This window comes from Hipposideros armiger, unplaced genomic scaffold, assembly GCF_001890085.2.
Source record: "Hipposideros armiger isolate ML-2016 unplaced genomic scaffold, ASM189008v1 scaffold_48, whole genome shotgun sequence".
Classification (NCBI taxonomy): domain Eukaryota; kingdom Metazoa; phylum Chordata; class Mammalia; order Chiroptera; family Hipposideridae; genus Hipposideros; species Hipposideros armiger.
The window spans coordinates 4,621,491-4,634,525 of NW_017731398.1; the positions used below are offsets into that span (position 1 = coordinate 4,621,491).

At 58.6% G+C, this 13,035-nt stretch overlaps 2 protein-coding genes across 4 annotated transcripts in view; one reads left to right on the forward strand and one right to left on the reverse strand.

Moving 5' to 3' along the window:
* The window catches only part of CIB2 (calcium and integrin binding family member 2), a 13,027-nt gene extending 8,670 nt beyond the window's left edge, over positions 1 to 4,357 (forward strand). For 2 of the 3 annotated variants that reach the window (XM_019640118.1, XM_019640121.1), the window contains 3 exons: positions 1,001 to 1,148; positions 3,165 to 3,360; positions 3,759 to 4,357. In XM_019640118.1, coding sequence (XP_019495663.1) covers positions 1,001 to 1,148; positions 3,165 to 3,360; positions 3,759 to 3,780 — 366 coding nt within the window. In that variant the 3' untranslated portion in view covers positions 3,781 to 4,357. The remainder of the gene's footprint in view (positions 1 to 1,000; positions 1,149 to 3,164; positions 3,361 to 3,758) is intronic. The other variant, XM_019640119.1, reaches the window with a different exon arrangement.
* Positions 4,358 to 4,440: 83 nt separating this feature from the next.
* On the reverse strand, positions 4,441 to 10,390 carry SH2D7 (SH2 domain containing 7). Its single transcript, XM_019640113.1, has 6 exons — positions 10,215 to 10,390; positions 8,962 to 9,051; positions 8,208 to 8,373; positions 7,753 to 7,965; positions 6,571 to 7,206; positions 4,441 to 5,356 (listed from the first exon to the last, which is right to left on the reverse strand). The coding sequence occupies exons 1-6, from the start codon at positions 10,388 to 10,390 to the stop codon at positions 5,306 to 5,308; spliced, it is 1,332 nt and encodes a 443-aa protein (XP_019495658.1). The 3' UTR covers positions 4,441 to 5,305.
* Between the last annotated feature and the right edge of the window lie 2,645 nt (positions 10,391 to 13,035).

Here is a 13,035-nt window from a genome sequence, read left to right on the forward strand (position 1 = left end):
CTTGTCTGGCTGTGGCCTCTCACGGCACGTCACCTGCCCCATCACTTCTTGACCAGGGTGCACAGAAATCACCTGGGGGTCTTGTCAAAATGTGACTCGGGTTCAGTAGTGCTGGGGGGGGGGCCCCAGATTCTGTTTTTCTAACAAGCACCCCCTGGGAGGTGGGCGATGCTGCTGGTCCTCAGACCACATCGATGTGTGGCATAAAGCTTTCATTCCTGAGTTCCTCACCCTCAATACGTGCAAAATGCTTCCACCACTGGGAAAGCATTCAGGGCCCATCTCCACGGTGCTGTGGGACTTTGCAAACAGCCCCTCGCCAGGCCTGGACATGTGACTCTGGCGTCACCCTTGGGGCCTGTGTCCCGGCTGTGACCTCAGTCCTGAGGGACAGTGAGCCTAGGCTCAGGGTCATGGAGTGCAGGGCACTTGGGTGGAAGCCCGTGGCTTTCTCTGAGTGGGCTGGAGGACAGCAGGAGATGGCCCTGAGTGACCTGGGATCAGAGGAGGAGCCGGTGGCCTCTGGGTTGGTGCAGGAGAATTCTCAGGAGCTGGGTGATCGCTGGCCTGGGTCTGCCGCGCTCTGCCTCTCGCTGTCTGTCCCGACCGGCATCCAGGCATCTGGGGCCCCACCTCTGCCTCCCACTGTCCTGGCCTGACCTGGCATGAGCTGAGGGCTGCCCATGCTGGGTGCTGTTGTCCTCTCTCACTCCTGCCTCACCGTGGTCATCTTCCAGTGAGCGCGCCTTGGCTGTGTGCTCATCGGGGTGATACAGCGTGACACAGCCTGACCCTGAGCTTTTACAGGTGCAGGCCTCGCACACCTTCCCCGCCGTAACTCGCTCAGTCTTCTCACAGCCCAGTTAAGTGGGTGCGATCATTATTTCCATTTTACAGATGAGGAAACTGAGGCCCAGGAGGATTAGGTCACCCGTCCAAGGTCACAGAGGCTGTCAGCTGTTACCCTGCCCCTAGGTGATCGCTGTGATTCTCTCTGCAGGAAAACCCCTTCAAAGAGAGGATCGTGGAGTCCTTTTCCGAGGACGGTGAGGGGAACCTGACCTTCAACGACTTTGTGGACATGTTCTCCGTGCTCTGCGAGTCGGCTCCCCGAGATCTCAAGGCCAGTTATGCCTTCAAGGTCTACGGTAATGGAGCCCGGGAGACAGGAGAAGTGGGCGGGTACTGGGCAGAGGGAGCAGCCTGTGAGGACTCGGGAAGCAGAGTGTGCTGACAAGGAAGTGGGAACATGGTGGGATGAGAGTCAGGGAGGCCCCTGGGGCCAGGCTGTGGGAAGCCAGCCAAGGCATTTGGACCTGCTGCCCAGGGCATGGGGCCACCACAGGGCTTCAGATGGGGCAGGGCAGCTCTGGGTTCTAGGAGGTCACACGGCACCCTGGAGTGAGAGCTGGAGGAGCTAGGCTGAGGCCTCTGCCAGGTGGCGAGGCTCCCATAGGACCCCCCGCTGCCCGAGTAGAGGCTCCTCACCTCTCCCCATCCCGGCCACCAGAGGGCGCTGGGCACCACGAAGCCCTGGTCCTGCAGTGACGGGAGACCACATGACTGGTGGTCCATCCTCAGACAGTCCTCGGGCAGGGACATTGCGGCCCAGGAAGGGAGCGGACCAGTCAGGGATCAGAGGAGCCACGGACACACCTCCTGGCCCCAGGACCTTTGATCCACCGGGTACCAGGGCCTCTCAGGGACTGTGGTTCACATTGTGGTTGTCACGTGCGTTTCAGAGGACTTTGGCCTCTGTGCATCCTGCACCCACTTGTGTTTGCACGTCAGAAGCACAAAGCCCGCATGTCCACCCACCACACACGGTGCCCGTGGCTTCAGGGAAAGCTGCTCATCCTGGACCCTGTGGCCTTGCTCCTGGGCAGGGCTGTTGTCTGCAGAGAGGGGATGTGCCGAGCATGGCATGGGGGACACATGATGGGAGGACTGAGGCTCCCTTGCTTGCCGGGGCTGGGGGTGGAGTGGGGAGAGGCAGCGGGGGATCTGGGGACACAGGGTCTGACCTCCAGCAAGGATCAGCCTTCCTGGACCTGTGTCCTCATATGAAAGGGGCACAGGAATCCCCATGTCACCCGCCCTGCAGGAGCCCAGCCAGCTTGTCAGCCAGCAGACCCCTCCTGAGAGCATATTGGTGCCCCTCCGAGGGCAGCGGTGAGCCCACCTGGTGAGCTGCCCTGGGGTGTCCAGAGGCCAGTGTGCACATGGCAGGGTATGTGTTGGGAGCTTGGCTCTAGGACCTAACAGACAGGGATGTGACCTCAGGCAGGTCACTGGGCCTTCTGAGCCACTGTCTCTTCATCTGTGGAGCGGGGGATTCTAGCTATTACTGCCGAGAAGGCTTGTTTTGGAAATTGAATGAGCCAGAACATGCAATACTCACCTTAGCAGTTAAGCCCTTGTCACTACCGTCGTGTCAGGGTTTGACCAGTGGGCAGGGAGTTCAGTGGCGGGGAGCCCTTATGTCTAGGAAGCTCCCCAGCCGTAGGTGATGTTTGAGCCAGACTTGAGGGACGCCTAGGAGTCTGCTGGACGGATAAGCGGAAAGGGCCCTCCAGGCAGAAGAAACGTACTGTGCGAAAGTCTGGTCGTGGGGTTGAAAACAGTCAGGAAGGGACGAAGGTGACCGCCAAGCCTGTGCTATGGAGCAGAGCAGTGCCTTCTGCCAAGCAGTCAAATCACATCCCCGCCCTGTGTGCACAGAGCCCGGCCACAGGGCGTCCCCTGAGTGGCCTCTGCGTCTCCTGACCGATGAGCCTAGCCAAGGGCCAGAGGCAGCAGGGTGCACTTGAGAAAATGTGGTCTTCACGTCTCACAGGCCCGGTCAGAACCCTCCATGCAGCCCTCTGACCTTGATTCAGTCATCGGCCTCTCAGGCCTGGGTTTCCTTAGGTCTTGACACGTCCCCAGGAGACCTCAGATTTGGACATTTGAAGTGTCTAAGTCCTTGGTGGATTTGTGGGCTGTGACTATTGAATGTGGTGTGTAAAAGTGCCCAGTGGGTAAGCCCCCTTGGTCCCTGTCTGCTGGGGACAGGGATCCAGTGTCCCCAGAGTGTGTGTGGACATACACGGTGTGACCACGCAGAGGAGGTGACGCAGGGCAGGCGCCGGCTGGGTCTGAGCGTCCCGACCCCATCCCCACAGACTTCAACACCGACAACTTCATCTGCAAGGAGGACCTGGAGACCACGCTGGCCAAGCTCACCAGGTCGGGGCTGGAGGAGGAGGAGGTGGTGTTCGTGTGCAACAAGGTCATCGAGGAGGCCGACCTGGACGGCGACGGCAAGCTGGGCTACGCTGACTTTGAGGACATGATCGCCAAGTCCCCCGACTTCATCAGGTGCTGCGTGGGGCGCACCGGGGAGGGCGGGCTGGTGTGGGGGCGCAGCCAGGGCCTGGCCACCTGGGACCCGGGGGTGGGGCGAGGCCCGGTCACTGCTCAGGACAGCAGAGGTGCCCTCAGGCCCCGGGCGGCCGGGAAGCAGGAAGGAGGTCGCGTCCAGGTCCAGCTTCTTCAGTGTGTGACTGGGAAGTTCCCTGTCCCCTGCAGAGCCAGCTCTCGGGTGAAGGATAAAGTCCTGGGGCCTTTGGTGACATTGGGGTGGGTCCCAGGGCATGGCCGGTCCTCCAAGCTGTCCTTCCCTCGGCGTTAACTGGGTCCCCCGCATCCCCGTAAGGAACCGTCAGGGCTGGGCGGGCAGGGGCCCTTTCCCACGCAGCCCCTTTCTCTCTTCCCAGCACCTTCCATGTCCGAATCTGAGGACACTGCTGAGGTCGCAGGGGCCCGGAAGCCCACCATCCGGCTCTGCTGTCTACATGCAAGTGACCTCCAAACAGGACAGGAGTTATGGCCTCTAGGGTCCACCCGTGAACATTTCCTTGGCCCTTTCAGCAAAAAATCCTTAACCAGGGAAGGGGGTTGTGAGGCGCAGGCCCTTCCCAGGCCCCCCTTTGGTCTGGCCCCAGGGCCCACAGCCCCTCCATGGCCTTCCCTCTGTCCCCTGACCTTGCCCTGTACCCCAGTACTCTCCCCACTAGAACGGCCCCCTGAAAGGGGAAGGAGGAATAGCTAACGGGCAGGGGGTACTGACTTGTCCACGTGCTGGAAACACACCCTGGCCAGCCAAGGCAAAGTGGGGAAAAAAGAGGATGAGATCAAGGAGTTATGCAATCTTTCTCCAACCCCATGGCTGGGGACAGCCTGCCCCCCCCCACCCTTCCCAACATGAAGCTGTGTGAACAGCGGGTCCCAGGGCTCGGTCCCTCTCTCTGCCCTCTCTGTGTACTATCCACAAACGTGTGAACTCCTGCTAGTAAAACACTTTCCTGTCCCCATGCTCTCCGCGTCTGCCAGTGTCGTAAACGTTCCCCGGTCCTTGGTCATCAGCTCTGCGTCCAGCAGTGCCCTCCTGCTCAGGCACTAACTTTTATTTCAGTGCTTGTGTCTTTGGGAGGAAGACACATCTGTGCCCCAAATCGTGACGCGAGCCCCACGTGGGACGGAGTCTGGGTGAGAACTGTTTCCATTTCTCTCATGATAACAGTGGTTCCGGGGAACATTTATGGGGCGCTGACCGTGTGTCAGGTGCAGGCTGGTTGCCGTGCTCAATCCTGACAACACCCCTGGGCGGTGGGGATGCTTCACCCCCTTCCTCAGAAGGAAGCTGCCCTGCCCAGAGACCGCTGAGGGGAGATATCCCCGCCAAGGTGAACTGGGCCAGCTCTGCCCAGGACGGGGTGCAGAGGGGCTGTGGTGTCCTCTGGGGATGGTCAGTCTGTCTTCTGCCTCCTAGGCCTGGGGCAGTGGGCAGGGACAACCAAGCTGATTGTCACCCTTAGGGAGGTGGGGACACGGGTAGGAGGGGAAGTGGGACAGACCAAAGGATCTGAGGAGAAGGGGCCCAGCCAGAGCATCCTGACCTGAGGGATGGCCATGCTGAGAGGCCGAGTGCCCTGCGTCCAGAGCTGGCACCGGGCAAGGCCCTCAGGGCGCGTTGGAGGGCAGGACCTGGGTCTGGGTCTCATGGGAGGCGTGCGAGTCCCCTCCTCTCAGGCCTTAATTTCTTCTCTGGATGGGTGGGAGGCCTAGGGGACAGCTGGAAAGCCCCTTCTGCTGTGTCTCCGGGTGGGCACACAGGCGCTGTCTCTGAGGCTGGCTCCTTCACGGGTGGGGTGGGGGTGGGGGTGGTCTGAGGATGCGAGGAGCACTTCAGGTGAGCTCAGGGCTTCCCTGGCATGGCTCCGGTACCGGGAAACCCATGGTGTAGGCTGCTGGAAGCCAGTCCTCAGGATCTGTACTTCTTGTCCGTGAAGAAGAGCCTCCGAAGCTTGTCGGGCTGCAAGAAGGGAAAATACGCTGGAGCCGGGGGTCCCTGCCGTGACGGGAGACCTAGGCTCAGAGGGTCCCTCAACAACTGGCTGGGGGCTGGGGCCGAGCCCCGCAGAAGGCCAGGTTGCAACACTGGTGTTGCTTCACAAGTTGTCAGCCCTCCAGTTAGGGTGAAGGGTTCCCCTCTCCTGACCCAGGAGGCTAAGGGGAGGAAGGGGTTTGGAAAGCGGTGGAGAGGAAAGGCCAGGTGCCCCTTCCCTTGCTGGAGGGTCCTGGGGTCTCCTAGCCCCAGAACTGTCTGCCCAGCCGGGCCCTGGGACGCATTGGTGTCCCAGGTAGAATGGAGTGGGGCTGTGCGTGGTGCCACCAGGGACCAGAGGACGTGTGTCTGCAGCCAGAGGAATAGCAGACAAGGATGTGGCTTCTGTGGTTCTGAGGACTGTCCACGGCAGGACCTGTGGGCCCGACAGAGGCAGCCCTGACAGGGCCCTGTCCCGGGTGTGTGGGTACAACCCAGCCCCAAGGGAGGAGCTGGCAGAGCCTCCTGTGGAGGCCTTTCAGATGGGGCGGGGTTGCACTGTTTACCAGGAGAGGTCTGCATGTCCCCCAGGTCTGGGGGTGTCCCCAGAGGGTGTGGGGCTGGGGGCTCAGGAGGGCCCTTCTGCCTCCTAGCCCCTGACCACCTACCTCCACCCTCCTGACCCCTGCGTCCCCTTCCCTCCTTTCTTATCAGAAATCCTCAGAATAACAGCTCTGGGCTGTGTCTTGAGCAGTTAAGTTTCAATTCAGATAAGTAAATAACTGCAGTGTTTGGGACATACTTACGCAAAAAAAAAAAAAATACAGGCTATTTATCTGGAATTCAAATTAACTGGGTGTCCTATATTTCATCTTGCTAAACCTGCCAAACCTCAGTTGCCTGGGAAACTGTTTTGCCCAAAGCCACATGGCTGGGGAGCGGCTGAGGGGTGACAAGTCAGACCTGGAGCCAGGGCCCCTTCTCCACCTCTCAGGGGCTCTGGCACCCCTATAGTGGCCGATCTGCTGCAGAGAAAGACCTCAAAAGGGCCTGGAAGCCTCCATTTTACATCCAAATCTGACGGCTGCGTCTCCCACCACCCCAAGCAGATGTAAGGGCTGTAAAGTTCTGGGCACGGGCAGTGACCTGCCCTCCCCCTGCCGGAGGGCCACAGGTACCCACCCCCCCCCCATGGAGCCCACCTTATGTGTCCGTCCAGCACCCTTGCTCTTGGCTGCAGTGATTTGTTCATAAGTGTTGCTTGGCTCTGGTGTCCCCAAGCTCCTCTCACAGCCACAGTCCGTGGGCCCCGACAGCTTGCTGTATGTGGCACTGGCCCCAGGATAGGGGGGCCTGGCGGGGCCACCCCAGCAGGCTGGGATCTGCTCGTAGGTACTGCCTTCTCCTTGGTCTGGCCCATCCCTGGCCTCTTCCTGGACGAGCTCATAGGTGTCTGCAGAGCTGCCGTGGGAGCAGGGCTGAGCCCTGGGGCTCTGCTTTGGAGACCCCTGGCTCCAGGTAGCAGCTGAGGATCCTGGAGCCTCAGACCTGGGGACCCAGGAAGTGGGAGGCGCTGTAGGACCCTGGTCTGGGCTCCCCCCAGAAAGGACAGGCCCTGGGCCACCATCGGAGAGCTTCTTTGGGGCCTCCTTGCCTGGGGAGCAAGCCTGACTGCCAGGGGGAACTGGCCCGTGCCTGCCGGACACGTCTGTGCCCCGACCTAGCCGTGCGTGGTTCATCTTCCTCAGGTCTGCATAGAGGATGTCGCTGGCACCTCCAAAAGACTCTTCTAGAAGGGAGGCACTCCTTTCGGGAAGGGGGGGCATTCTGATGGGGACCTGAGGAGAGCGGCAGAGAACCTCGTGAAGGTCACCCATCACTAAGAGGCTGACAGGTAAACTGAAGCTCTCTCAGATAAGCCGAGACCCCCCCGCCACGGCCTCAGTTTACCTGACCGTTACATGGGTTGGTTACATGCATTCAGGGACTCGGCCAGTGACTGTGCAGGACTCAGGATAGTCTTTATCTTGGCAAAGCCTGGGCTCACCAGCTCTCCAGCCAAGTTCATCCTGCCTCCACGGTGGTCCACTGGTCCTTCAGGGTCCCCAAACCCTCCTGGGCAGGGCCCCCTGTCCCTCCCCCTTCAGAATGGCACATCCCCAAGTTAATCATTCGTGTACATTCGTTCAACAGATATTAGTGAGCACAGACTGTGGAGACACTGTACTAGGTGCTGAGACTCAATGGTAAGACCAGCCTTGGGAGTTTGTGCGCTAACCTGCAGGTGGCACGTACCACTCAGCTACATAGTACAACACGCTGCTGTAACACTCGGTGTAATAACACGCCACCGTCACACCCTGGAGGCCCAGAGCCCTGCTCACCTCCACGGTCTCCTCCTCGGCCAGGTTCCAGGGACTCGCGTCCAGGCTCTTCTTCATGTGGAGGAAGGAGACCTGGGACTTTGGAGGGAGGCAGGGGCCAGCAGCCTTGTCTGGGACGCGCGTGGGGGATGCCGTGGCTGGTGGGTTTTCATGGCCTGGGTTGGTGTGGTGGGAGCCCAGGGTGATGGCGTCGTACAGATCATTGTCCTCTGGCTGGAGACAGGGGGAGCATAGAAGGCATTGGTTACACTCCCCTGGCCGGCGAGGCCACCGTCCAGGACTGAGACATGCCCACCAGGTCCCTGAGCTCCGGGGAGACACTGCCTTTCAAATAGGGACCGTGACCCCTAGCTGAGTGCCCCTGGATGGCAGTAAATAGGGAATAAACAGCATGTGGCCCCCAGTGGTGGACACCCAGCCCTGGGCACCCTCACCCTGGAGAAGGGGGTGCCTACCCGGGGGCAGGCAGCGGCCAGGGTCTCCCCAAAGGGCTCAAACTGCACCTCCTGGTAATGGCGCACGAGGTCAGCCAGGCTGCTGTGGCTGTGGGTGTCCCCGGGGACGAGGTAGCGCCGGTCTTGGAGCTGGGTGATGACGAAATGTCGGCAGCGGTCGCCCCCCCTGCAACACAGACACCAGTGACCTGAGGCCGCTGACACTGCAGCCCAGCCAGGGCCCAGGCTCAGGGCTTAGAGCCTGGTGCGGGGAGGGCACCGGGCTGAGTGGGGCCACCTGGGCCCTGGAGTGCCCCTCTGTCGAGTGGGACAGGTGAGGAGCAAGGTTCCCAGGAAGTACCTCAAACTGGGGGGATGCAGGGAGGGCAGGGCTTGGATGGGATGGGGTGAGGGAGCCCAGGCACTAGTTTGCTGCAAAATTTCAAGGGCGCCACAAAACTCAGTAATTAAGACAGCTAATAATCCAATATTTTAGAAAATCAAAATTAGTACCAAACCCACGACAAACAAAATATCAAAATCTTAAAGATGAGGTCCAAGCCTCCAGGTGCACGAGGCAGCATCACCAGCCCCCCAAGTCCCACTCCACAGGAGCCATGCAGACCTGTGGCCGGCAGCACCTGGGTCTCCCACACCTCCTCCTCTGCCCAGCCAAGTTGCTGATCTTCCTTCTATGCTGGGCTCAAGCGGGGGAGGGGCTGGGTTATTGGAGCGCGAGCCTGCCAGCCCGCCTGCAGGGGGCATCCTGTCTTACCTGTAGGACAGGATGTAGCCAGTGGCCCGGTCACTGAGACGGATGAGGAAGGAGCCAAGCGCTTTGTCCCTGAGCAGCTGTTCTGTCTGCCTGGACAGAGGACATGCCGTTAGCTGGCGCCTGTGCTCTGAACGCCTCGGGGTCCCTGCTGGCCTTGCCCTTGGGTGCCAAGCCCAGTGCACAGGCCGCCAACCCTCTGTAGGGACTGCCTCAGACCTGGGGCTGGGTTGGAGTCCTGAGGCCTAGTGTACCACCCCCCAGTGCAGCCTCACCAGCAGGCACAATGGCCACTGACCGTGGCCACCCACTGTCCCCCTGACTGGCTCTGTAGCGAGAAGGAATCCATATAGCTGGAGATTCTTAGGTTTACGGAGTTGTTGCCCAGGACTACTCTGCACAGTTGTATAGGATGTGCACTTCACAAGAGTTTGTCTGGAGCCTGGTCACGGCAGCAGCTCGTAGATTCTCACACCCCTGCACGTTCCCCGCCAGCCCCCGGCAGCTATGGAGACTTCTCAATGGTGTCAAGTATTTTGGAGGTTTGGGGGGAAACCCCAGCTGGGAAATCCCAGCTGTCATCTGGGGTGGCAGCACATAGAACAGACAGTCCCTCACCCCCTTCACTCACCAAATATGAACTGAGCGTCTGCTCTGTGCACGAGGAGCTATAAAGTGTGCAGGGCCCAGTAAATGCAAACATGGAGCCCCTTGCTCCCAAAAGAAGAATTTCAAGATAGTGACAGGGTGAGCATGAACCCAAGAATGGGCCCTTCTTTACGTAGGGCCCGTGGGACTGCACAAGCGGGCCCCTGTGCCGCACTGCCAGGAGCCCCTGACGACCAGCTGGCTTTGTGGCTCCTTCATCTAGTGCGTGGGCAGCTTGGCGTCCAGCCCGCTGGGAAAGCCAACACCCACATGTTGGCCTGTATTTCAGGATAACTGTACATCCAGATCTGCCTGGGGCAGTCCCCACTGAACAAGTTGTAGCCCAGGCACTCACAGTGCTCGCTCTGGATAAGTGTAGGGTCCCCTAGGTGTTCAGAGCTGGTCTGAAGGCACCCTGCTCCCGCTGCTCTTCTGTGTCTAGACACAGAGAGGAGACCCCTCAGTCTGCTCCCCCACCCACCTCCTCCTGGGTCCCTGCCTGGCCCAGGGAGAGGACAGGAACCGGTCCTGTCCCATAGTCCCCAGACCGTGTTCTCGGTCTTGGGGGGCCGTGGGCCATGCCGGGCATGCGGATGGGGCAGCCTTACTTGCGTGTGACGAATCCGTGAAACCAGGGGGGCAGGGCTCCATTCTGCAGAATGATGGGGGCCTGTGTCTCCATGAACCACCTCAGGGCCAGCTCCTGCAGCGCGGCCTGCCCCTGGCTGTCCCCCGCCCCCTCGGGCCCCCGCTCCAGGCTGAGCTGCTTTAGGCTACCTTCCATGACGGTGTGCTCTGAAGTGGAAGCCAGCCCAGACCCACGCCCTCTATATCTGTGTGCGCTCTGGCTCATTTGCCTGAGCCCATGCCCGCCCCAACCGCCAACAGCACACAGGAGCCCTATTGTCACCTCAGGGCTGGTGGCTGCCCAGAGACGCTGGCGGGAGGGCCACCTCTGCAGCCAGGGAGGCAGGGGAGGAGATCCCTGACGGCCAGCCCACAGATGAGCTGCCCCCCGGATGTGACCTCTTTCCCCCAACCTCCAGTCCTTTTCACACTGACACCCACAGCCTTGCCACGTTAGCGAAGCGATGGGTTTAAACTCTATGCACGCTTCCTTCCCGGAGGGAAGTTTGTATTTTGGTGAAGTTTGGTGCTGATTGATTCCTCCTTCCATTCAGGATTTGTTTTCTGAACTCGAGGGTCATCATGAGGATGAGATGCAATAGTGTAATGGTTAAGAATGAGGGACCATCTACATAAATTGAGAAGTAGACAGAACTGATGGATGGTGATACAAGTTAGGACGAGGTGATGGCCGGCAGGACCGAGGGGCTGCAGGGTACTGGTGGCTAGCGTTCCAGTTCTCGACCTGGGTGGTGGGTGAAATGAGTGTGTTCACTTTGTGAAAATTCATGGACTCTCACAATTTATGCACTCCTCTAGGCCTATGTTCTACTTCAACAAAACAGTTGACTTAAAAAAAAAAAAAGTGCTACAGCCATATTGCCTGGTTCCAATTCCAGCTGACTAGTTATGTGACCTGGAGCAAGTGACAACTCTCCTGGGCTCCAGTGTCTTCATCTCTGAAACAGGGACAAGACTCCGACCCGCTGTGAGGAAGGTTAAATGAGTGAAGTCCTGAGCATTTGGAATAACAGGCAATTAGGAGCCACGACCCGGAGGAGGATGGTGGTGGTGTAACAACCCTGACATGCTGTCGTGTTGGTAACTTTTCATTGTTGCTGTTGTTACAACTTCATCGTGGTGGTCATCTCAAATCAAGATCCAAAGGCTGGCGGCAGGTGTATGATGCATGTGATTTAGAAAAAAGACGAGGGCCTGAGGTGAGCCTGCGACCTCACCCTGGGCAGTTCCCAGCTGTGACAGGAGCACCAGGGCGTCCCCTCACATGTGGAGCCGCAGTGAAATACTCGCTCTCCGCACAGGGACAGGCACAAAGGAAGTGTCTCCGGATGGTCAGCCAGGGGGAACGGCACTCTTATAAACAATTAATTTCCAGCTTTGATAGTGAGGCATCAGCTCCAGCTATGGGACAGGGAGGAAGCCACGTTCTCGGGCTTCCTGGTTGGTCTTCCTGCAACAGATATAAGTCAGGGATACGCGGGGAGCAGATTGGAAATCCCAGCCCCAAGCTGGCAAGGAGCAGAATTTTGTCCATTGGGGCAGGCGGGTGCATGGTGCATTACATCCTTATCTTCCCTAACTTCTCAGTGAAATTCAGCATTTCCTTCCATGGCAAATGCAGGGGACAAATCTCGTGATTGTTCACAGCACCGGTGGCTTTGTCACCAACAGAAATCACAGAGATTTCCATGTCACATTACAGCTGCTCCAGACATATTGAGATAACCGCTTTTGCTCATCATCACCTCACCATTGTAAGAATGAGACCCAATACTGGGTCCTGTTATTTAACATGCTAATAAAGAAGCACATTGGGCAGCCAAGTGGCGTTGGTTAAGAACTGGCTTGGGACGCCAGAGGGCTCTGGTTCGGATCCCACATATGAGGGCCAGTGACACTACCCTCCACAGCTAAGATGCTGAACAACAGCTCGACCTGGAGCTGGGCTGCCGTGAGTCGCCGGCCCCTGTGGCAGTGGGTTGCCATGGGCTACCGTGTGTAGCCAGCAGCCAGCGTGAGCGGCCAGCCGCTACAGTGAGCGGCCATCTAGAAGCCGGCAACTGACCTGCCTCGCCCGGGAAGAGCACAATGATGGTGCCAACTTGGGCCAGTGAAGCAACGTCCTCCACAACTAGATTGAAGAACAAAACGACAGCAACTTGTCTGTTCCCCTTCCCCCAATTCCCCAGCACTGTTCCCATCCCCCCAATTCCCCAATAAAAATCTTAAAAAAAAAGCACATCATGTTAGTACATCACAAATATAATGATAACCCTCTTTCAGTATAGATGATTTCTACTGTGATTCCACGCATTTTATCTTATACATTTAGAAACAGTGTTCTGAGAAGTCCCTGGCTTCACCGGGTACCAAAGCTGTTCACGGCACAAACAGGCTGAGGAAGCTGGGGTCTGACCCAGTCCGGGCGCTGGCAACATAAAGTCCTGGAAATATTCAAATAACAAAGAAATGTGTTTCTATAATTTTCCATGAGCTGTTCTCTCTCCACCTCCCTGTCAGGCCGGATACATTTATGAGCAAAGCCTGGGTATTTACATAAGAAGACAAGGGCTTTGTGTGAGAGAGGGGCAGAACCCAGGGCCGGCTTCAGTCAGGCAAATAAAAGGGGTCTATTTTCACCCCAGAGAAATGTGGACAGGGAGGGTGAGGCCCAGGTCTGGGGCATCAGGTGGGGCATCGAGTGAGCTGGTTGTCTCTGACAGTGCTCTGCATCTCACTTAGCTCATCGCTGGGTCACCTACTGGGGACCGGGCCCTGGGA

What these genes read in the sequence shown, in the direction of transcription:
- SH2D7 (XM_019640113.1), bottom strand. Translation starts at nt 10,390, where the DNA reads ATGGAAGGTAGCCTAAAGCAGCTCAGCCTGGAGCGGGGGCCCGAGGGG. An exon ending in CACGGATTCGTCACACGCAA is followed by an intron (nt 9,052 to 10,214) that starts GTAAGGCTGCCC and finishes TCCTCTGTCCAG; the next exon opens with GCAGACAGAACAGCTGCTCA. An exon ending in GTGCTGGACGGACACATAAG is followed by an intron (nt 5,357 to 6,570) that starts GTGGGCTCCATG and finishes CCCTTCTTGCAG; the next exon opens with CCCGACAAGCTTCGGAGGCT.